This window comes from Psittacula echo (genome assembly GCF_963264785.1).
Source record: "Psittacula echo genome assembly, chromosome: 2".
In the NCBI taxonomy this organism is placed as follows: Eukaryota; Metazoa; Chordata; class Aves; order Psittaciformes; family Psittacidae; genus Psittacula; species Psittacula echo.
This window is the reverse complement of record NC_137737.1, coordinates 42,863,395-42,885,841: the sequence shown is the minus strand read 5'-3', so window position 1 is coordinate 42,885,841 and position 22,447 is coordinate 42,863,395. Positions and strand designations below refer to the sequence as shown.

The 22,447-nt window shown below is 41.1% G+C and overlaps 1 protein-coding gene across 1 annotated transcript in view; it reads right to left on the bottom strand.

Moving 5' to 3' along the window:
- Positions 1 to 560: 560 nt before the first annotated feature.
- PDSS1 (decaprenyl diphosphate synthase subunit 1) overlaps positions 561 to 22,447 on the bottom strand; it is a gene marked incomplete at its 5' end in the record, with an annotated part of 24,942 nt that continues 3,055 nt past the window's right edge. Inside the window, 8 exons of the mRNA XM_080610472.1 lie at positions 561 to 746; positions 1,501 to 1,581; positions 4,994 to 5,107; positions 5,271 to 5,351; positions 11,667 to 11,776; positions 11,865 to 11,976; positions 12,758 to 12,899; positions 22,227 to 22,357. Coding sequence (XP_080466598.1) covers positions 606 to 746; positions 1,501 to 1,581; positions 4,994 to 5,107; positions 5,271 to 5,351; positions 11,667 to 11,776; positions 11,865 to 11,976; positions 12,758 to 12,899; positions 22,227 to 22,357 — 912 coding nt within the window. The 3' untranslated portion in view covers positions 561 to 605. The remainder of the gene's footprint in view (positions 747 to 1,500; positions 1,582 to 4,993; positions 5,108 to 5,270; positions 5,352 to 11,666; positions 11,777 to 11,864; positions 11,977 to 12,757; positions 12,900 to 22,226; positions 22,358 to 22,447) is intronic.

Genomic DNA, 22,447 nt, shown 5'->3' with positions numbered 1-22,447 from the left:
TTTTAGTGTGAGTTCTTAACTGTAGCACTCTCAAATTCTGCATCCTAACTGCTACCAAGTAGCAACCAACAGCGTACCTGTATTTCATTATGAACTGGAAAAGTTCTTATTGAAGTCCACAGAGAGTCTGTTACAATAAACTGATTTCTTAATATACAATTACAGGTATTCCTAGTTTAACAGCCAGGAAAGCATTCAAGCCATTTACCTTCCTACGACTTTCCCAGATAGTGCCATACACTCTCTGTTTATTGGTGCCAACAAGTGAAATCTTGGAACAACTTCAGTTCTCATACACTGATACATATTTATTCTTATTGTGGCCTTTGTGCATCAACATGTAAACATCTTCCCTGCTCCCCCCCAATTAACAGCCCCCACTAAAACAATTGTACAGCACAGTCTGATTTGCTCTGAACTGTGGCTTCCCACAATAAAACACTTTAAACTTTTTTTTTTTTCTTTTTAAAAAAACAGAACTTCCAAAAAAAAAAAAGTTTTTAAAAAAATAATTTTTGGTAGCATGTGTTGGAAGCAGATAACTTTAGAAGTCAATTTAGGCACAGTCTGGTAAATAGCTGCCAGAACGAGTGGAAGGAGTTCTCTCACTTGTCTCTCGTGAGCACCATTTCTGTCAGTTGGATGAGGGCTTCTCTTTCAGGGGATGGTCGTAGCTTACTGATCTCTCGTGTAGCTTCATGGCAGTAGCGCTGGGCGAGGTAGGTTGTTTGCTGCACACCATCACTCTTATGTGGGAAGACAGGTAAAGGTAATGGGTAACTGGTTATCCTCCCTCCTGCCTTTTGCCTCCTCCAGTTACAGGAAAGTTTTACAGTCACTATGTACCCTGAACACTTAGTTATATTCTGAAGGGTAAAGGAAGAGGATTCTGTATTCATTGAATCCTTCATCTCTTCTCCAAAGTGTCAAAATACTAAAACTTACCCATGCTAAACTTCAGTATACTTACAAAACAACACTGGTATTAATAACCTACTATTAGGAACTAATAGTTTAACCTCTCCCCTCTGCCCTAAATAGAGATGGTAAAAAAAAAAAAGCTTTCCTGAAAAAGTATGTATTTATTTTGCGTAATAAATTTTTAAACTTTGCAGACCAGAGTAAATTTAAACTGATAACGGAGTGTGTACTGCAGTTCCAAGACTGGTATTACATGCCGCTTACACCAGTTGTTGGATACAGCTACTCTTCAGCTGAAGGAACTGAGTTCACGCATGAGCTTTTAACTCTTATTGTGTGGATTTCATGCTATTGGAGGGAAGAAAAGAAAAAAAAGCTCTTCAGTACCTAGCATTTCTGCTAAAGCATCCATCACCAGTAAGACAGTTGAAGAGTACTAACTTGGTATTGTACACAGCATGCTACTTAACATGGATTTGAAAATGCAGCCCTGCTGTTTTACTTCAGAGGCAGTGAATTTCAGACTGACTTCAGCAGGAACAGCACTTCAGGAATGAAATACCTGGTTATCAGTCCTACCTGCAACACATACTTCCGAGCACGTTCAACATCTCCTGGTTTGCTGAATCTTCTCATTATCATAGCATTCATTTCTGGAAACTAAGCACAAAGGAAGGAGGTTCTGTAGTGCTTGTGAGTTTATTGCTCCCTGCTATGCCAAGGTCAAAAAGTAATCAAAGTAGAGACCTCCTCTGCCACTGGTGTTAGTACAGATACAGCTATAGGTAGATACCTGTGATCTGCACAGGACTGTAATGCAGTAAAGCCCAGGCATTTAAAACTTAAACTGCCTGGCTCTGGCTGCAGCCAGCTGGTAGGGAAAGTTAAAACCTGTCCTTTCATCATGTTGAGCAGATAATCCTAGGTGTGTAATCTGTTCAGGTATTCTTATCTCACAAATGATGATTAATATGACACATTGGAGAAGCACCTCTTTCCCCCACACGTACCACAGCAGATCCAGGAGGTTTGTTATAGCTGGATTGTGCAGTTCAACCTGTAAAACCCTTCATGATCCCTTCGACTGTTAACTTCCACTTATGCTTTCCATTTGTCTAGTATTTTATAGACACAGGAAAAGCTCAGGAAAGATTTTTATAAGAGAAGAATGACAACTATAATGTGTTACTTTCAATCACACAGGATTTGCATTTAGTACTGCACACTCAATTCCCTACAAATCAAGTAGATAACTAAAATCAGTTGTCTAAGAAAGTCACCGCATGTCTTTCCTAAACATGCAGACACCTTCGTCAGGCAGTCCAGAAATAGCAAAACCTGGTGCTTAACAATCTAAGGCCACAACTTAAGGCAGCTACGCTGCAGAAGACTTTAAAAGAAAGGTATCTGTTGATGCTGTCTGAAAGGGTTATTATAGTCAAAGGTTATTTTGTTGCTATACACTTGTAAAAAGTAATCTGCTTTCCTTGCACACCTTTGGGCCTGAAACTAGATCTACAAACGTGTTCGCTAGGAACCAAAGATGTAGCATCCCTGTTGTGACATTTCCCTGTTATTCACAGGTAGGCTTCTTGGGAGATGCATTTAGAAGTCTGTTGGTGACTCATACTTGGCTTTCTCTGGATCCCAGCTTTCTTCTCATGTAATGACAATTTAATTGCAATATTCATATAATCTATTTTCATATTATTCATATTTACAATCATATAGGATGCACATACATTCACTTTTTATATTTAAACACTAAAGGATATAAAAATCCTCAAACTTGTAACGTAAAGCTGTTCTTAGCAGTTCTGCAGATTTGACAAGAATGCTTAACAAAAATAACCCCTCATTCTTCAGCTGTACTAGCTTAAGAGTGGCTTTAGACTTAACATATACTAGTGTATTTCCTTAAAAAAATAAATGTTTGGGCGTTTTGGATTTTTTTACTGAGTGAACTAACTTAAAATACGAATAAATAGGTCTCACATCAACATAAGCATTTTTTATATAAAGCCTTCTCCTTAAGATTCTAACACACAAAGATGTGTTTCAGACAGAGAGGACAAGAAGATAAGGCGGCTGTCACAGAAGATCCAGAGCACATTAAGAACTAAAGTATGTTTGTCAAGAAGATGATGTGAAGATTACCAGATATATTCAGGGAATGCAGGATAGCAGTAATATTAGTTTCAACAGAAAAGACAGCCTGTATTTACCAATTACAATCTGGACTATCTTCAAGGCTCAGGAGGTTTTATTCTCAGCTACAAAGAGACGAAGCATCTTTTAGTAGCAGCACAAAGTGTCTGTTGAAGCTCTACATTTTTTTAGCACTTATACTTGGTTTATGCATTACTTAAGGCTGTAGTGCTGTTCTTCCACTTGCTTGAAAACAAGCAGGAAATTTTCCAACAAAGCAACTTTCTGTTTAATACAAAAAACTTCGCAAGATGGTCAAGTTACCTTTCAATGCAAAAATTGAAACTTTGCATCTAGCAAAGGTATACATGAGGACAAGCATTTACAACTGACCTACAAAGAACAAGTAAGAATTTGCAATAGAAGTGACAGGTTTTCTTTTCTTGTATTTCCATATTATGAATTCATTTATCTCATAAAGTTAATTAAATGATAGATGGAGTTGAAAGTTGGGAGACAGCCACCCCAAACAAATGAATAAAAGAACAGTTTTAATTTGAAAAATGTAATATTCAATACCCACAAGACAATCAGTGTCGCCCACTCTCTGCCAAAATCAAGAGTACGTGCAAACGTCCTTGTTTCTCTGTAGAAGCAGCTTTAACATACAAACCATGTCACAATTGCATTCTCTTTCTGTACCCGAGACTCTCACTGTTCTTCAGAGAACTCCAGTTGCTGATGAGTAACAAGATCCTGCTGCTTATCAACAAAGTTTGAAAGAATGACTCAAGAACAGGTCTGTGAATCCCCAGAGCAGTCTGTGGGGGGGAACTGAGAACATGGAGGAGATTGGTCTCAGCATGCATTTGTCTGCTTTCCTGTCTTTCTCCAAGCTGCCTATCCTTGCAAATGCCCAAAGGCTGAGGAAGCGGACACATGCACACGTTCCATCTCCTCCTACCCCAGGCTCTTTAAGAAAAAGGAGAAGTTATGAAGTTGGGTTTTTTTTGTTCAATCATTTAAAACTTTTCCCATGTCAAGCTCTGAGCAATTCCAATGCAAGATCACAGACTAGAGAGCTCTGCTGGAACTATGTGCCAGTTTTTATACCATGCTGTGAAGCTGGATAGGAAAGATTGGTTTAAGTCCTGAATCTTCTTCCCTCAGGTGAGTCAAGAAGCTTGAACAAGGTGCATTAAACCAGTTTCTTCCCCTTTTATGAATTAGCACCAATTTTAATGTTCCTTTTCGTGCTGCTGGCACTTCTGTTTTCCTTCCACTCTGCCAAGTCATTTTTAAGCCACTAAAAATCTTGACCAATTTTAAGCTTATTCTATTTATGATATTCCTTTTTTATTCTCATCCAAACTAGTATTACAACTTCAGAAGGGAAAGCTCCCCACGTGTGTAACTGCACAGGACTAGAGGACAAAGAAATGAAGAGTTCAAATCTAATAAACAGAGGTGCCCACCTAAAAGCTAGGCAGAGATTTAAGTTCTTGGCTCCACGATGAATACAAAGCCCACAGTTTGGCAAAAAGCCTACACACATAGTCAAGTCTGTGGAGAACAAGATGCCTCAGGGATGATCATAAGGAAGAAGCTACCTAGGAATAACCTGAAGAAAACATGCAAAAAAATTCGGAATCCCTGGCCCTCTGCAAAGGTTAAGCACTTGAACTGGGGCAGCATATAAATACATATACATACAAGGGCTTCATAGCGAGAGCACATGTATAGGAAGGTGTTTCTCAGTCTGAAAGCACATGCATGTGCACACTGAATCCAGCTGATCCTGAACACCCAGGACATGCTCATCACTTACATTGTAGACTTGATGTGTTCAAGCTGGACCTCTGTGTGTGCTATGAAGAGCAGTGTACACTTTTTGTTTCGGGAATAGAGTCTCCTCTTGACTTACCTGTCGACAAGCAAACAGGACAGGGCCTGTGGCTAATCCAAGCTTGAGATCTGCTGCTGCTGGCTTCCCCAGATGGTCGGCACATGATGTAAAATCCAGCACATCATCTATTAGCTGGAAACAGATAAATTTACAGATTATTTACAAATTGCAAATGAGAGCTAAATACAGAAGATGTATAGAAATGACTAAGACAGCCCACTTTTGATTTCTAAGGGAGTTTGTAAAAGTTTAGATTTTAGATTGTAGATTCCCTTTAGTTCAACAAAGGTGCTACCTGAAAAGCTATGCCAACATTTTTTCCATACTGGTATGCAATCTCATGAACTTTGGGATCAGGGCAGCCTAGAATTGAAACCTGAAAAGAAAAAGAAAACCCCGAGTAAACAGAAAGCTTTAGTTAGTATCCACTTTTAAGTCTCTCACCATAGAAGTGGCATAGCAAGCACAGACAGCAGGGATATGGGAAAGGGAAATAAAGCTGACTCAGTAGCACATTCCTGCTTATCTCTGCTCATGGATACATACAAATAGCCAAGGTTATTAGAAAACAAGGCTGAACAGCAGTGCAGTATTAAAAATATATTCTTCTGGAAAGAGATTAGCTTTATTAAGTATTTATCAGACTTAGGAATTATAATGCGAGGATGAAAAGAGAAGAAATGTGGATACACTGCACATGCAGGCTAGTACTCATACACAGTCCAGTGGCAGGGGAATTAAATTTATTACATGTATAACTCAGCCAGGGGATAATTGGAGGTCAGACAACAGATAAGTGGACATTACATGCCTCATAAAGATCCACAAAACTGGCTGCGCTGCACCCAGTACAGGACGAACAGTTGTGATAAGATCAATTTTAAGGGTGATATTAATGATAACTGAACTGCTCAGGAAGATAAGTTGATCAGCTTGCAGACAAAGGTATCAAAGGATAGTTAGTGGCAAAGACAAGACAGTGACTGAAGAAAGGACACCAAGCTAGGCAGAAGTACCACTGAGATAAACAAAACACTGTAATTGAGTAGAGATAATCGACTGCTTGAGAGACAGAAGTTTTGCTGCATAAAACCCCACTAAGCTAAAATATAAGACACAAACTAAGATTTGAGAATTAATATCTTGCCTCAAAGTAAGGACACTTATGCTTCTGCATTTATGTATTGATTATACACTTTGCAAAATGAGGTTGGTTATATTTAAATACTCAGATTTATTTCAGCCTTCAGTAAAGCCATTATGAATAGAGGACAAAAATCCATTCTGGTTTAATGCAGACATTCCAAAACTGCTGTGCCTAACGGAAGGACTGAAGATACAGTCTACTTAATGTAAGACTAAAATACATGCTAGGAAAGCCACACAACATTAAAATATGTGTGTGTATATAAAAATTCCTCTTTAAGACTATGTAAGGTAGGATCAGTAAAAAACACAAACAATCCCATAGTAAAAGTGAGTCCAGCAGTAGCTTTGAAGATGAACACGAAGATGGAAATAAGAAACAACATTATATCATAATAAATGTGATGCAACTCGCATAAGATTAGGGACTATTTCAGGCATCAGTGCATTTTGTAATTCAGCATCAGAACAATTCCCAGTAATAATCTGCATCCGTGGATAATAGTTAAAACCCAGAGGAATCTGGAGGCCTGAGGCATTAACAACATCTCACACTTTCCAATTTTATTTAAAAGAGGAGGACAGTACAGCACGAAATAAATGTTACCAATGTCTAATCATACAAAATCCTGACAGCTACTAAAACAGAGTGAACTGTAAATATGAGATATTTGAATAGATGTTGCTAGGGACTATCAAACTAGAACATTTTGCCCTTTTATATTTCTTTCGATGCTTGCCTCTTACATAGCAGTATTTGCCCCAAAGAGCTAACATCTACTGCTGTACCATGCCTACCAAACTTTTGGTTGCTTCCGTTAATACAGATTAATAAGTATCGGCAAGGTAGGGGGACTCCATCTACCCTGTTTAGTGAAATCTTTACCTACCACCACATTTCATGTAAAGAACTAGAATACAGAGTAGAACAGTGACAAAATCCTGGCTGATCGATAGCAAAGGTTTAGAGCAGGCACAAGTTGGTAGATAGGGAGAGGAAGTGCCATGTAAAGAGAAGAGCTTTCTCATTTCATCTGAAAGGCAGCGCTATTCCTGTAGGTACACAGTTTTCTGGGGATGCAGACATTACCTGTATCATGAATTGCATATATACAATTGAAGAAACAGAAGTGTGAGTTACAGAATTCATCACTGCAAAATTAATTCTTTTACCTCTGCAAGAGGAGACCTTCATAGCTCCTACTGAGGTTACAGACATTTCTGCAGACAAAAAGAGGACACTGATGTGTCTGTCACATCCTAAGTGAGCAAAGACCATGACCACATCATAAACCTGCAACATGACTGGGTCTTACCTACCAGGGAGTTCCTTCAGGAGCCCATTTCTCAAATAGCTCTTGTGGATTATTGCCCCCATCTGGACGCTCACTAGGATGCAGGCAGGCAGACTTGGCCCAGTCAGACTGACACTGAGGAAGTTTAACTGAAGCCATACTGGGATAATAGCATGCATCAGCATAACAATATTAATCTAATGATATATGTTTAAACAATAAAGCTCACCTTCTGAAAACATCCTATAGCTCCCCTGATATGACTGGTTGATTACAGATTTAATCTTATGAGAATTCAGGCTTGTCCTCCACTAAATCATACTGAAAAATCCTTCCTAATACCAAGCAGAACAAGTTCTTCAGATTCTTTGAATTCAGCAATACAGCAAGTCAATCTGCTTGGCATTATTTCAAACACACTTTTTAAAATAGAAAAAAAAAAGTTTCTATTATTTTATGTTCCATGAGAGACTATAAACCAATCCTGCCTCTTTACTGAATTTCACATCCATAAAACATTCTGTCATCAGCTCTGGGGTAGCTACACCCTGCTCTGTTAGTTATGATGTGAGGCTATGGCAGCTGGAATTTAAGGCACTTGCACATCTACACCAGTGCCCTGTAGCTCAGAGAGGAAAACCTGCTGCTGGGCAGGGAGGGGATATGATTGTATAAACAGTACTGGAGATGTTTGCTCTCACACTCTTAGATTTGTGGACACCATGGAAAGGAAAAGGCTATAAAATCTTCACATTTTCCAGCCTTTCTCCTCCATGCCCACCTCCTGAAGCAATCAGGATCCTGCTTTCTCCTTCATGGCTCATCCTACCACTGTTCTTCCAGACAGGAGCACTGTTCCTCTTCCCAGCAGAATCACAGAATAGTTAAGGTTGGAAGAGAACTCTGAAGTTCACAACTCACTGTGAAGTAAGCTTTGCTTACTCCACATTTAGATCAGGTTGCTCAGGGCTGTGTCGAGTTGTGAGCATCTCCAAGGATGAAGATCCCACAGCCTGTCTGGGCAACCTGTTTTAGAGCTTTGACCAACTTCATGGAGAAGTGTTTCCCAATAGCTAATTGAACTGAATTTTTCCATGGTGCAACTTGTCGTTTCACGGTGCATATCTCCATCCTCTCTACGGCCTCCTGTTACACAGCTGGAAACAGCAAGAGGACTCCCCTCAGCCTTCTCTACTGCAGACTAAAACCAGCTCTTGACATATCATTTGCTCCAGCCCTCAACCATCATGATGGCCCTTCAGCAAACTCACTCCACGAGCTGAATGTCTTGTATGAGGGAGCCGAACCTTGAGGTCTCGTGAGCTGAACAGAGGTAAACATTCACTTCCCCTGATGTGCTGGCTATGTTGGTAGCAATGCAGCCCAGTATGTGCTTACCCTTCACTGCTGCAGGGCACAGCGCTCACTTTTCCTCCAGGCTCTTCAAATCCTTCCTGGTAACTAGTCTTGGAAAGGGGGTTATGAAGGCCTACCTGGGAGAGGACGATATCTACCCAGCAGAAGCCTACACAAACAGCAGACAACTATCTTGTCCTGAGCCTGCTTTTTCATGCATTTGACCTTTTCTCAAGTAATTAATATTTTAACATGTTAACCCAAGTACGTGATTACGAAGAATTGTACTTCTACAGAGGTGAAGATTATCTGCCTCAATATCTGTGATTTATTTATGCTGATCTTTTTCATAGCAAATATTATGAAGAAATACCCCCAAAGGAGTTACTGTATTTTAAATAATAAATAAGGAAATCTACTGGCTGACCATACTTGATGCTACTGATACTATCACCCTACATATGTCATTGGACTTTACTGTAGTCTGCATTCCTAGCTGGGCTGGGGGGATCAGTTTGGCTGGTGGGGGTCAGAGGTCTTATTGTTCTAGACACCAGTTCCACACCCTGGTAGGTTTTTCTGCTGGAGCCCTGTATACACACCAAACTATAAGTGAGTTAAAGCAGAAGCTCACATGTTGAGCCAGAGCTGCAGTAAGCTCTTCAGTCCCTAAGGAAGACCTACCATACACAGCCTTGCCTTACACAAGAGGCTGCATGCTTTCTCCTAATAAAGAAACCAAGAATCTCTAGAGCAACTTCACACTTATCTCAAAACAAGCATGATTTAATCCCTCTTCTGAAAGTATGCTATGCAAAATATAAACAGCTTCATGAGGGTTAGGAATTCACATTACAGCAGGATAAAAAGAAGACAGAATGAACCTGCTCAGCTTATTTTGCCATCTCCAGCCTGCCTGATGACTAATAGAAATTCCACTTCAGCTTTATTGTTTCTGAATTCTTGAACCAAAGTCACCTCTCATGTTTCTCTGAAAAATGCCTTTCAGTAACTAAGGCTTCAGTGATCCTTTGGGCCATCTGCCACCATTTCCTTTTGCAATGTATTACTTAGACTGCAACTTTGGTAACATTCCCCCATGCAGAACTACTGTAGAAATAAACTGGAGACTGGGATGGCTCCAACATCTTCAATAGTCTGTTCTGTCCATAAAGAAAACATTTTGCTAATTTAAAGGGCTTTTGATTTAAAGGCAGTAATGCTTTGGAGATGCAAAAGGTATCTAATGCAGTAACTAGACCAGTGTTTTTAGACTATTACCTTGTTTAGACATTGTTCCAGGAATACTCTACTCTTCCACCTCTAAGCCATGACACTGTAGAGTTCTAAGATGCCACCTGAGCTTGTTTGACATCTTTCCAGTTAATACTTCTATCTTATTTGTGCACAGAAACAAATCACTGGTTTTTTTCCTACGATTAACAGGAACTGAACTGCTTCTAATGACACACTTGCCTGGTTGTAACTGATGTTCTGAAAACCAGTAAGTCTCTCCTTAGCTTTGTCCCCAAGAACAAGATGTGAATATTCTTGATTCCCCAAGTGAGCTTCCTTTTCAGGCTAGAGCTGATGATCCTGCTTATTATTTTTGCTACTGAAAACGGAACTCCCTTCTGATTCCATCCTTTTCCTTAGTAGCCAAAACCATCAAAGCAAACAAACAACAAACGAAAAACACTCCCCCACCTTAAATCCCCTTTTCACTGCTATCAATAGACTTCTCCTAATCCACGCAGAAAGAAACTGAGAGGGAAAAGTCAGTGCTACTGTGTCCAGTAAGCATGGCCATAAAGACAGACCTCTCTCTTATTTTTCATATATCACAGATTTTACTACATGTAAAATTCCAGCAATTCAGCAATGGAACAACCACTAGAAAAAAAGCAGCCAAACACCCCCTTCACCAGCATCACAGACACAATCTGGTGGGAAATGCTTAAATCCTTAACTCTTTCAAGTTATGAAAAAGGAAAAAATTCAAACTAGCTCATTTGTAAGAAGAATCCACCCAGTGGGAAGGTGATTTCTTCTTCTTCTATCTGTGAGGGTGCTTTTAGGAAGACTGTCAAAGTGAATATAAAAAGTTGTATATTTTCACTGGGCTAACAGAATAATGTGATGCTCCTTACTAATCAAATTGACCACTTATATAAATGAAGATTTGCAAACGGTCAGGTTGCCATTAATATGAACAATCCAGAAGACATTTTTTTCGTCCAAGTAGATGTTTTCCCTCCCCACAAACTCTGTCTCTCATTCTATACAAACCTTTCAACTTCAGCAATTTTCAACACCCATCTATTGCACAAATGTACCAGGTCTCTCAGAACAAAGGAAAATGACTAACAGTAGCACAGATTGTCAGTCTAATTCTCTTAGAACTGCCTCTTGCTATAGCATACACCAGTTATACTGCCTTTAACTAAAATAATAACTTAAAAATTGTAACTCTTTTGGGGTGAGATTATTGCCAACTTGAATCAAATTTTTTTGTAATCAAGTAACAGAACTGAGTGACAGATAGGGTTGGATATAGTAACTGGTAAGCAAATGCCCCAGACAAATCAAGAAGTACCTGGTTCTGTTCTTTTACAATGTAGTGTATAGACAATCAGTTGTTTCCTCACATTGTTATCATTTAAAGTTCTAGTCAGCACTAAGGAGTGGGACCATATGTGAAAGACAACTTAAATTGAAGGCTACACAGCTGAACTGTGATAAAATGCACAATCCCAATCACATTCACGTTCTGGCACAATACCACTTAAAGGGTTTGCTTTGGAGGGTCTCCAGAGAAAACAGCAATAACTAGGAGTTTAGCTGTGAAGCTTACAGTATGATATGTTAACTTTAGAAGAGACAGACGTACATACTGCTTTACAACTGTTTGCTATGAGACTTGCAGTCTTCTTAAAAGTCTTCTCGAGGTAGTGAGCAAATCTCTCATTTTCATTTTCCTTGGAACCCAACTGGAGGAATTCACCTAAAAAGTTGCACAGATGGGAGTGTTTATTTGAGGGCTTACTACTCAGGCAAGCAAATCTGAAGGTAAAAACAGAAAAAGACCTTACCACGCACCAGATCTTCAATCACCTGAGTTAGAACAGAGATGATAGTAGTATTTCCAATTCGTGCTAGAGCTACGGAAGCAGCTGAGAGGATGAAGTCACCAGCTAGAACAGCCTAAGAATTAAAAAAAAAATTGATCTTTCAAGTCTTTTCCTGTAAGTGTTACTACAGACGATACAATTCCCTTTATTTGGCAGGTTTACCCCTCAAATCCCATAATTTTCCTACGTAAAGCACGTCTATCTCAAGGTAAGAGAGAAAACATAAGATAATCAAATACTACAATTTGAACCATTTTTGAATCCCTATCTTCAAGTGCTGGTTATATTTTCTATATAAGTGCTGTCCTCCCTATATGCAATACCTGAACTGCCTGTGAAGGTTTTTTGAACATTACTTCTCTATTTGACCACCCTGTTACGCCATGTTAGCTCTGAATTGCCCTGGTAAATTCTGATGTGTCAGCACTGTACTTCTTTCCTTGCATTTCTGATTAAAACCTTCCTTTTAATGCTCTATGAAGAAACACCTCTCTCAAAAGTCAAAACACCTTTCATGCTGACTGAAAACCTCTTTGCATTCACTACTGAATCACAGTAACATATAGTGTTCTGGATGATGTACAAGTTCAAAGTATTCCAACAGCACTGGAGGAAATAGCACAGGGAATGTAAAATCAATAAGAATCACAATGCAGTCAGACATTATATCTACGGCTTCCAACAGTTCAAAAAAGGAACACACATTTTTCTTACCCAGAATCTGTGCACACCTCTTCATACTTTTTCTGGCACATCCCAAGACTGTGCCTAGGCATAGTAATGTGACAAAAACCCCAGGTATTTGTGCTCTCCTGAAACTCAAAGGCAAGTCTTGCACATAATAGCAAACCCACCTTCCTCTCTCCCCAGATTTGATTGACTGTCATTTTTCCTCTGCGAGAATTTGCATCATCAATAACATCATCATGAACTAGGCTAGCTGTGTGGATCATCTCAGCAATTATGGCCACAGAGCGCTGGCTTTCTTGCACCTCCCTGAAAGAAAATCCCAAGAACTGTCAAATAATTAAAACCAGTTCTATGTGCTGCAATACATTAAAAGAAATCTCTATGAAAACCGAACAAAAATACATTTCTCTGAAAGCAGCTGTTGCAGCTTTTCCATGGTCTGAACCCCATCTTTCAAACCTGGAATTAGGAAGACAAAAGAAAGTGAGATCACGTTAGTACAGTAAGTGCAATGGGATGTTTCGATCCTTATTAGGCCTGTTTCTGTCTTGCTGCATTAGCAGTACTGCAAAACTCCCAAGTTATTAACTCTAATCCCTCTAAATCCGGACTGCAATAAATAGCAGAGTAGCAAGGATGCTTGGCTCCAAACAGATGGAAATCTGGAAAACAGCAGAGAAAAGAATGCCCGGTAGCTTTGTAGATGAGTTTAAAGTTTTCCTTTTCTCAGTGTTGCTCTACCTGCAAGATGCAGCATCACAAACTCTCCAAAGCTGGCTAACTCTACTGACCTGCAAGCTGCAGAGATCAGCAGGCACAGAAACCTGTATTCTACATCTGAAAGCCATAGCTCATGGGTCTCATCCTTTAAGTTACTTGATTACCTTAAGACCTCAGAAGTTCTTCAACAGCCTGAGGAATTAACCGGAATTATACTGCAATCACTTTAGGACTGTAAACACTAACTACCTAACACTTACTGAAATTCAGCCTTTGGGAAGATCTAACACTGATGATTCAACTCTCAGTAGTTCACACCTACTTTAATTTTTAAACTAGGTGAAAAGAAGAAAATGGAAGAACACAGAAGCAATTATCTAGGGAACAAGGCTGGTGAAATGTACAGAAAAGAGTCAACTTAGCTTACACAAAAGACCATCTACCCGACTATCCAGCTACCACTGCCCCGTTCTTGTATCTATGGTTTTTTCTACCTATTTTCATCATGGGTTGTATGCAGGATCCCAGAAATGGCTATCCCAGTCAGCCTTGACTTATAGTAGTAACAAGCGACATGGACAACATGGACATTAAAAACAACAAAGCAAAGAAAGAAAGAAACAAAACCAACAAAATAGCCAAAAAAACCCCCAAAAACTAACCCACAACCAAAAACACAACCACAAACAAAACCAAGATCCAAACCAAAAAATTAGGAAAAGAAAAATATTAATTCTGGTACATAGAATCATGGAATAGTTAGGGTTGGAAAGGACCTTAAGATCATCTAGTTCCAACCCCCCTGCCATGGGCAGGGACGCCTCACCCTAAACCATGTCACCCAAGGCCTCATCCAACCTGGCCTTGAACACCGCCAGGGATGCAGCATTTACCACTTCTTTGGGCAACCCGTTCCAGGGCCTCACCACCCTCACAGTAAAGAATTTCTTCCTTATATCCAATCTAAACTTCCCCTGTTTTAAGTTTTAACCTGTTACCCCTTGTCCTGTTGCTACAGTCCCTAATGAAGAGTCCATCCCCAGCATCCTAATAGGCCCCCTTCAGATACTGGAAGGCTGCTATGAGGTCTCCAAGCAGTCTTCTCTTCTCCAGGCTGAACAGCCCCAACTTTCTCAGCCTCTCTTCATATGGGAGGTGCTCCAGTCCCCTGATCATCCTCGTGGCCCTCCTCTGGACTTGTTCAAACAGTTCCAGGTCCTTTTTCTGTTGAGGACACCAGAACAGCACACAATACTCCAAGTGCGGTCTCACGAGAGCAGAGGGGCAGGATTACCTCCTTTGACCTGCTGGTCACGCTCCTTTTGATGCAGCCCAGGATACGGTTGACTTTCTGGGCTGCGAGCGCACACTGAAGCCGGCTCATGTTCATTTTCTCATCGACCAACACCCCCAAGTCCTTCTCCACAGGGCTGCTCTGAATCTCTTCTCTGCCCAACCTGTAGCCGTGCCTGGGATTGCTCCGACCCAGGTGTAGGACCTTGCACTTGGCATGGTTAAACTTCATAAGGTTGGCATCAGCCCACCTCACAAGCGTGTCAAAGTCCCTCTGGATGGCATCCCTTCCCTCCGGCGTATCAACCGAACCACACAGCTTGGTGTCATTGAAAAACTCGCTGAGGGCGCACTCAATCCCACTGTCCATGTCACTGACAAAGATGTTGAACAAGACCGGTCCCAACACCGATCCCTGAGGGACACCACTCGTTACTGGTCTCCAGTTGGACATTGAGCCATTGACCACAACTCTTTGTGTGCAGCCATCCAGCCAGTTCTTGCATTGCCTATGTCTACGGAATTCTAGTGATTAATCACATAATGAAAGAACATCTTGCAGTCTGCTGACATAACACTGCGTTCTGACATCCACCTCTGTACAGAACTGTGCACTGCTGTTAGTGGGAGTTCTATACCCTGAACAATAGCAGGATGTGTGGCTCAGGCTGTGAAAATGTAGCTTTTTACACAACAGAAAATAAGAGCTGGAAACCTTCACAGCTGTTTGAAGGTAAGTTTCACTGTGGACTAGTAATTTAGTCAAATGCTAGTTCAGTGTAAGTATCTAGCGTTACTAAGTAGGAGAACTTACCTTCAAACAACTGTAAAGGTCCCCAGGCTCTTTCATGCACTGGTCTCCTTTTGGGGACTCCCTTTTCATTAATTATGTCAGCAGACTGGACTTCCTGCTGAGAAGTAGCAGTAAAGGCAAAACTCACCGACACGCCAAAACCTTTCAGTAGTATGAAGACAGCACAACAACAGACATTTCAAAAGCACGTTTTGAAAAGTTCTGCATTATAGTGCATTTCATCTCTGACAATGACTAAAAATGGCATAGGAATGTTCATGGCTCATGTGTCTGGTCCCCAGAATGTTGTATCAAATGTGATAATTTAACCTGAAGAGGGCTTTTTTTAACTACTATTTCTGCAAGGTCTCAAGCAAGGTTCTTCCCATTGCTGGCAAAAAAAAATCTGCAATAGTTTCCTACAAATATCTTGTGAGAGTAATTGTGAATCACAGCATGCTTATTTTAAGGAAGACACACAAGAAACAGGATCCTTCTCATTCCCTACCATTTTTCATTCCGCATCGCCTGCAAAACAAAAGCAAAAAGTAGCAGTAACTCAAGTCAATAGATAACTGGGTCCCCACAAGTCCAGTAAGTGGAGAGATGCCATTTTTAGGTCATTCTCAAAGTAAAGGCACCCTCAGATTATATATATTTACACAAAATTTTTATACAACTTTGAGTTTATCTTTTTACACATGCATTATAATAATTCTGAAGTCCTTGATCATTTTCTATATGTCAGTAGGACCCGCTGCTTGATTCTGTGATAAGCTTTTATAGAGCTACAGTACCCTGAAGTCTTTTCTATTACAGAACTTGTGTCACGGACATTGAACAAGACCAAAGCTGCTTTTACAGACTGGAAAGAACACCCAAACAATTACACCTCTACCTCCAAATACCCCTCTTCAAATTAAAGATAAAAATAAAAATAAAATTAAAAATAAAAATAGAAACAGGGGGTAAGAGGTGACGAGGACAGACTCAAACCAACACAAAACAGTACCTTACATTTTGCAACAAAGATTTGCAATGTGCTTGCCAGTAAGCAGCTATTGCCAGTTAAAAGACAGGAAACATGCAAAAGAACTTGCAAAATTGCTGTGTTATAACCACACTCCCAAAGTACGCTGTTTGAGAAACACAGTCTGTGACATGGAAGAACACTGCAAACTAAGGGAAGCACAGAAAATGGATGTGTTAACAGGGGAGCAAATTACAGACCAGATGAAAAACCAGTACACAGTACAGATATCTGACAACCATGGTTTAGAGGAGTGAAAGAAAAGATGACAAAGGTTGTTGGCAGGTCATCATATCTTTAGGAAGTATTATTTTATTAAGTTTAGACAGGTGAATATCCTGAAGTATTTCTCACACTATTCTGATGGATTTATTTTCTTTTACCCCTAAATCTTTTGTGCTATTTTCTCTATTGAGATGCCTCTGTTCTTCTTTGGCCTTCTCTTACTTGTTCGTCTCTCATTTTGGTTGCCAAAATAGAAATAAAACCTCTTATTTAATTTTTTCCCATCACTTTTTTTGGATACTTTACAGTTTTCAGTAACTGCTTTGAATCAAGTCCATAAGTTCATATAATATGCCAAAAATAGATTAACCTCAAGCCCCTATTACCACTCTGGCTTTCTGTATCACTTACTACTTAAGTGGTTTACAAGCAATTATAGACTAAGTCTTCCAGAGTCGCTTGGAAGGAGCATTTCCTACCCCAATTTACAAAGAGAAATGGAGCATCGGAGAGAATCAGATCCTGGTCCACAGCATGCTGAACATCCACCTCCATGAACTGCAGAAAGGAGGCTGCTCTGCTGGCAATCTGACCTTGTAGCTAAGTTGGTGAGGTTTGTATAGCTGGACAAGCAAAGAGGCAGAGGAGCCCGCAGAAGTATGCGGAGTGGGGAAGGGAATGTATGCAATAAAGTAGACAGCATGTGGTTAATCCTTGTTACAGGTGGAGAGCTGGGAACAGGCTCTGCAGTGCATACATGTGGCTGCTGTACAAAAGCTGGACAATATTAACTGAAACTGTTGAACATGAGGGGAGATGAGGGGTGAAGGGCAGTCATGAGTGGTGATCATGAGGGGAAAGGAGGGGCAGCCATGAGAGGAGATCATGAGGAGAGATTAGGGATGGCCATGAGGGGTACAGGGCAGTTGTGAGGGAGATCACGAGGGGAAAGGGACAGCAGCCATGAAGGAAGATCGTGAGGGGAAATGAGGGATGGCCATGAGGGGTAAGGGGCCATTGTGAGGGGAGAGGAAGGGTGGCCACAAGGGAAGATCGTGAGGGGAAAGGAAGGGCAGCCATGAGGGGAGATCGTGAGGGAGAGAAGGGGTGGCCGTGAAGGGAGATTGTGAGGGAGAGAAAGGGCAGCCATGAGGGGAGATTGTGAGGGAGAGAATGGGCATCCATGAGGGAAGATCATGAGGGGAAAGAAGAGGTGGCCATGAGAGGACATCATGAGGGAGAGAAGGGGTGGACATGAGGGGAGATCATGGGGAGAAAGGAGGGGCAATCATGAGGGGAGATAGCGAGGGGAGATGAGGGATGGCCATGATGTGTGAGGGGCCGTTGTGAGGGGCGATTGTGAGGGGAGAGGAAGGGCAGCCATGAGGGAAGATTGTGAGAGGAGAGGAGAGGAAGGGTGGCCATGAGGGGTGAAGGGCAGCCATGAGGAGAGATTGTGAGGGGAGAGGAAGGGTGGCCATGAGAGAAGATCGTGAGGGGAGATCATGAGGGGAGAGGTGGGCAGCCATGAGAGGTGAAGGGCAGTTGTGAGGGAACATCATAAGGGGAAAGGAGGAGCAGCCATGAGGGGAGATCGTGAGGAGAAAGGAGTGGCAGCCATGAGGGGAAATAGTGAGGGGAGATGAGGGAAGGCCATGCGTGGTGAGGGGCTGTTGTGAGGGGAGATAGTGAGGGGAGAGGAAGGGCAGCCATGAGGGAAAATCGTGAGGGGAGATGTGGGGTGGCCATGAGGAGAGATCATGATGTGAGAGCAAAGGCAGACATGGGATGTGAGGTGCGGCCATGAGGGGTGAGTGGCATTCATGAGGGGAGATCATGAGGGAAGATTATGAGGGGAGAACAGGGGCAGCTGTGGGGTGTGAGGGGTGGCCATGGTGGGGTGTAGGGGTGGCAGCTGTTCAGTGTGGGCCACTATGGGGGACAGATGAGGGGTGGCTACAAGTGGAGATCATTAGGGGCAGCCATAAGGGGAAATCAGCTTGCCCTTAGTGCCATGGTTTACTTGGCAGTAAACCTTGGCAGCCCTGGGGTAAGGGTTGGACTTGGTGATCTTACAGGTCTTTTCCAACCTAGCTGATTCTATGATTCTATTTGCAAACACCTCTGGAGAATACACTCTGAACAGAAACACTAGGTCCAGTCAGGCTAAGTGATAATGCAATGAAATTCTGCACAGAGGGCTGTGAAGAAATGCTGGAGCATGTGTGAAACTGAGGGTTTGCATGACCTCAGCTTACACTCCTTACGACAATTCTCACTCTTGCGCAAAGCTAAGTTGTTATCATTAAGCAAAAAGCCATTGCTCAAGGGGCTCAAGTACTCAGGGTTGGACTTGTGACACTTGGATCTCCAAGGGAAGAAAACCCAAAACATACCAGCACAGAAAAACTGGAATGCTTCAGACACTTCTTCTGACAATAGTTCAGATTCTTTACACAACTGTCATTCTCCTTATTATAACTACAATAAAATGAACTCACTCTATACAGAGACAGTTAACCTGCTGAGGGCATTCTGAATACCTAGCCTTCCTCAACTCTAACCACGAACCACCTAACTTAAGCAGAGCTATCTGGGTGTTCCCCTCTATTCACTTGAGAAGTCTCAGCTGTTCTGGTGGGGCTCTGTGATGATAGAGAGGTCTCTGTGGATTGCCTCATAAGATCAGGACCTATAACCTTACAGAATTGTTTTCTGTTATTTGAACAGCCAAACAAGGAAGAGTATTACCTTTTCTGCTACTACTGCACAAGAGGAAAAGGGAAAAGAAAACCCACCCAAAAAATAACAAATGAAAGAAGAGACAAAAGCATGCTGGGCTCAGCAAGTTATCTGACAGTTGAGAATGGCAGCAAGATGAAGCAGAAACTCAACATTGGTAACACAAACTCCAGAGGCAGAATGAAAAAAAATTCTAGGGATGAACAGCACAGGATATTGTCTCACTCCACAAGTCTAGAGATGCTGTGGCCAGCATGTTTGATTACGTGTGTGGGAACCAAAGCTCCAACAAAGAAAAACAAGTCTAGGAGAAGAATCAATATTAACTGAGGAAAAGAATAATAAAAAGTTGGAAGAGAAATGACAAGTTGAAAGAGAAAAAACATCTTAAAAAGAATTAATATTTGTTGTGAGAAGCAGAACAGAAAGCAAGCTGGGTTTTCTTTTACTCTCACGTCTACAGCAGAGTAACAAATACACACTGTTACCTTCCCTATATATACAATATTCCTCACAAACAGTAAAAAGCTGGAAGAACAACTTGTCACCTGAAAGCAATACTGCTTTAAGAAACAACAATAATGAAACCAGTATCAGTGTGAGCTGGAAGTATATGCAAATACAAAGAAGATGTAACAGACTGCTTCAAGAAGCTTAAACACAAAAAGTGGCATGAAGTAAAGCAGAGGAAGATATATACCTTGGGATATCATTCTTTTCCTTTGCTGAAACGTTTCTGTTTTCCCTACTCTGAATTTCATTCTAAAAATTATATGACAGAGATAGTGACTCTATCTGTCCTTCTACAAGGAATGTTCAGATTAATGAGGAGGCTTTTAAACATTAGACATAGTTTGGAGGTGCTGACAAAAACTCAACACATGCAGAAAAGCTGCCAAATTACATGGGCATCTATAAATCAGAGTGTTTATGCTGGGGGTCAGCTACTGAGAAGCAAACACTTGCCTCAGGCATGTGTGGCACTTGAAGTCTGAGATGACACTTTCTCACTGGCGTAGGGCAAGTCTCAAAATTCACCACCCTCATGATTTCAAGACAGCATAAAGCAGGGACAAGAATATGTCCATGACCATATACATACGTCATAAGACAGCAAATATGCTTTGAGCATATAAAGGCAAAAGCTACTAGTCTTTGCTTCGTTGCTCAACTCCTGCACTGTATGACATTAACTCCAGCCTTCTCAGTACTGCATGCACACTACACAATTTTGTTCACACATTTCTCATGCTACACACTAGAACGAGATAAAACTATTTTTCCTGTTACTCTGACTAGAAGGATGCTCCAAAAATTCATTGCCCCAGTTGTTGTCCTGATTATCTTTGCAGCCCTTCTCTGAAGCTAGCTGGACTTACCTATTTTGAATGGAAGGATCAGACATGATGATGATTTCACAAGGTGTGATATACAAGGTGTGATATCAGCACACCGGTAGCTGATCTGAATATATTATGGTTGATGCAAGCAAGGATTACTTTCAAGGTTTTTCATAGAGAAGGTGGCTACAAATCATACAGGGGTTACATGTAATGGGATACTCACAAGCCTCCCAGCTCAAGAAGAAATTTCTGTTTAATTGTGGTGCCTTTCAATACACCATGGGTGGCCAGTCATCAAGAATGACTCTGTCATTCTTGATTGTCATTCTGAATCATTCTGTCATCAAGAAGTGCCATCATCACACTCCTGCTTTTCATGTCAAGATCACTCATGAAAATATTAAGCCAATCAGGGCTGTGACAAAGGACATCCTTGATGAGTTTCACAACTGATATTGTTCCTTTTGCTACCTCTAAGACAATGACAATGAGCAGTGCTGAGTGGAGAACAGAATCAGGCTGGCATGAAGTTCATTAATCCTAGACAACATTCCCCTAAACCAAGAGGAACTGGCACACACAGGACAGGACACTGCCAACTAGGTTTTGCTTTCTCCTCCAAAATGATATTCACACGGGAGGGGGTATAATGGGAGAGGTGCCATATCAAACAGCAAAATATATGCTACGCTCAGGTAGAAATCAAGTCTAACAAGGCATTAACCTACTGCTAAGTTAAAACTGATGTGAGAGCTGAGAGAAATCCCTTAAGACTGATAAATTGGTCTGGAAACACTTCTGGCAAAGGACCAAAGATTTCATATTTGAAATTTCGTATGAAGGAAGACTGGAAGCGTAGCTGGAAGGCAGAGAACACTCTGCCCAATGTCTTTCCTCAAAATGAGAAAGTAACAACTGATAGGAAAGCATGGAAAACCATTTGCAATCAACCAGAGCGAGCAGTGGTGGAGAGTACAGAGCAAGCATGATGTTCTGCTCAGTTAAAACTGCTTTCATAAACCAAGTAACTTCAAAAATGTGAGGATTACACCAGCTCTAAGCTTAGAATCTTACACTGAAGTGTACAACCTTGCTCCTAGGGTTTGGGGCAGGGAAATCTGACTGCTTTGAATGTCTACTAGACTACTTTTTTTTGAACATAAGAATGATAAATTTCAAGTACAGTACTTGGAATGAGGTTTAAACTTAGGGAAATGAAAGAGGGCAGATTTAGATCAGATATTAGGAAAAAAAAGTATTCACTAAGAGAGTACTGAGACAGTGGCACAGGTTGCCCAGAGAAGCTGTGGATGCCCCCATCCCTGGCAGTGTTCAAGGTCAGGTTGGATGAGACTTTGAGCAACCTGGTCTAGTGGAAGATGTCCCCACCTGTGGCAGGGAGTTGGAACTAGATGCTCTTTAAGGGCCCTTCCAACCAAAACCATTCTATGAATATATGTCCATATATCTAAAAGTAACGGACTCACCTGGAATTATTATGGTGAATGTTGCAAGCCCTCGCCATTAGCACCACAATCATTGGTCGAAAGGCCTTTCCTTTCCCATCAAAGTAATAATCACACATTTCCTTAAGTTCTGCTGCAGATACAAGTAATTCCTATAGAAAGGAAATTAACATATCAGCATAGAAGTCACAAAGCCAATCTGTTTAGTGCAAGCAAAACAGTATGTATGTGTAAAGTTATTG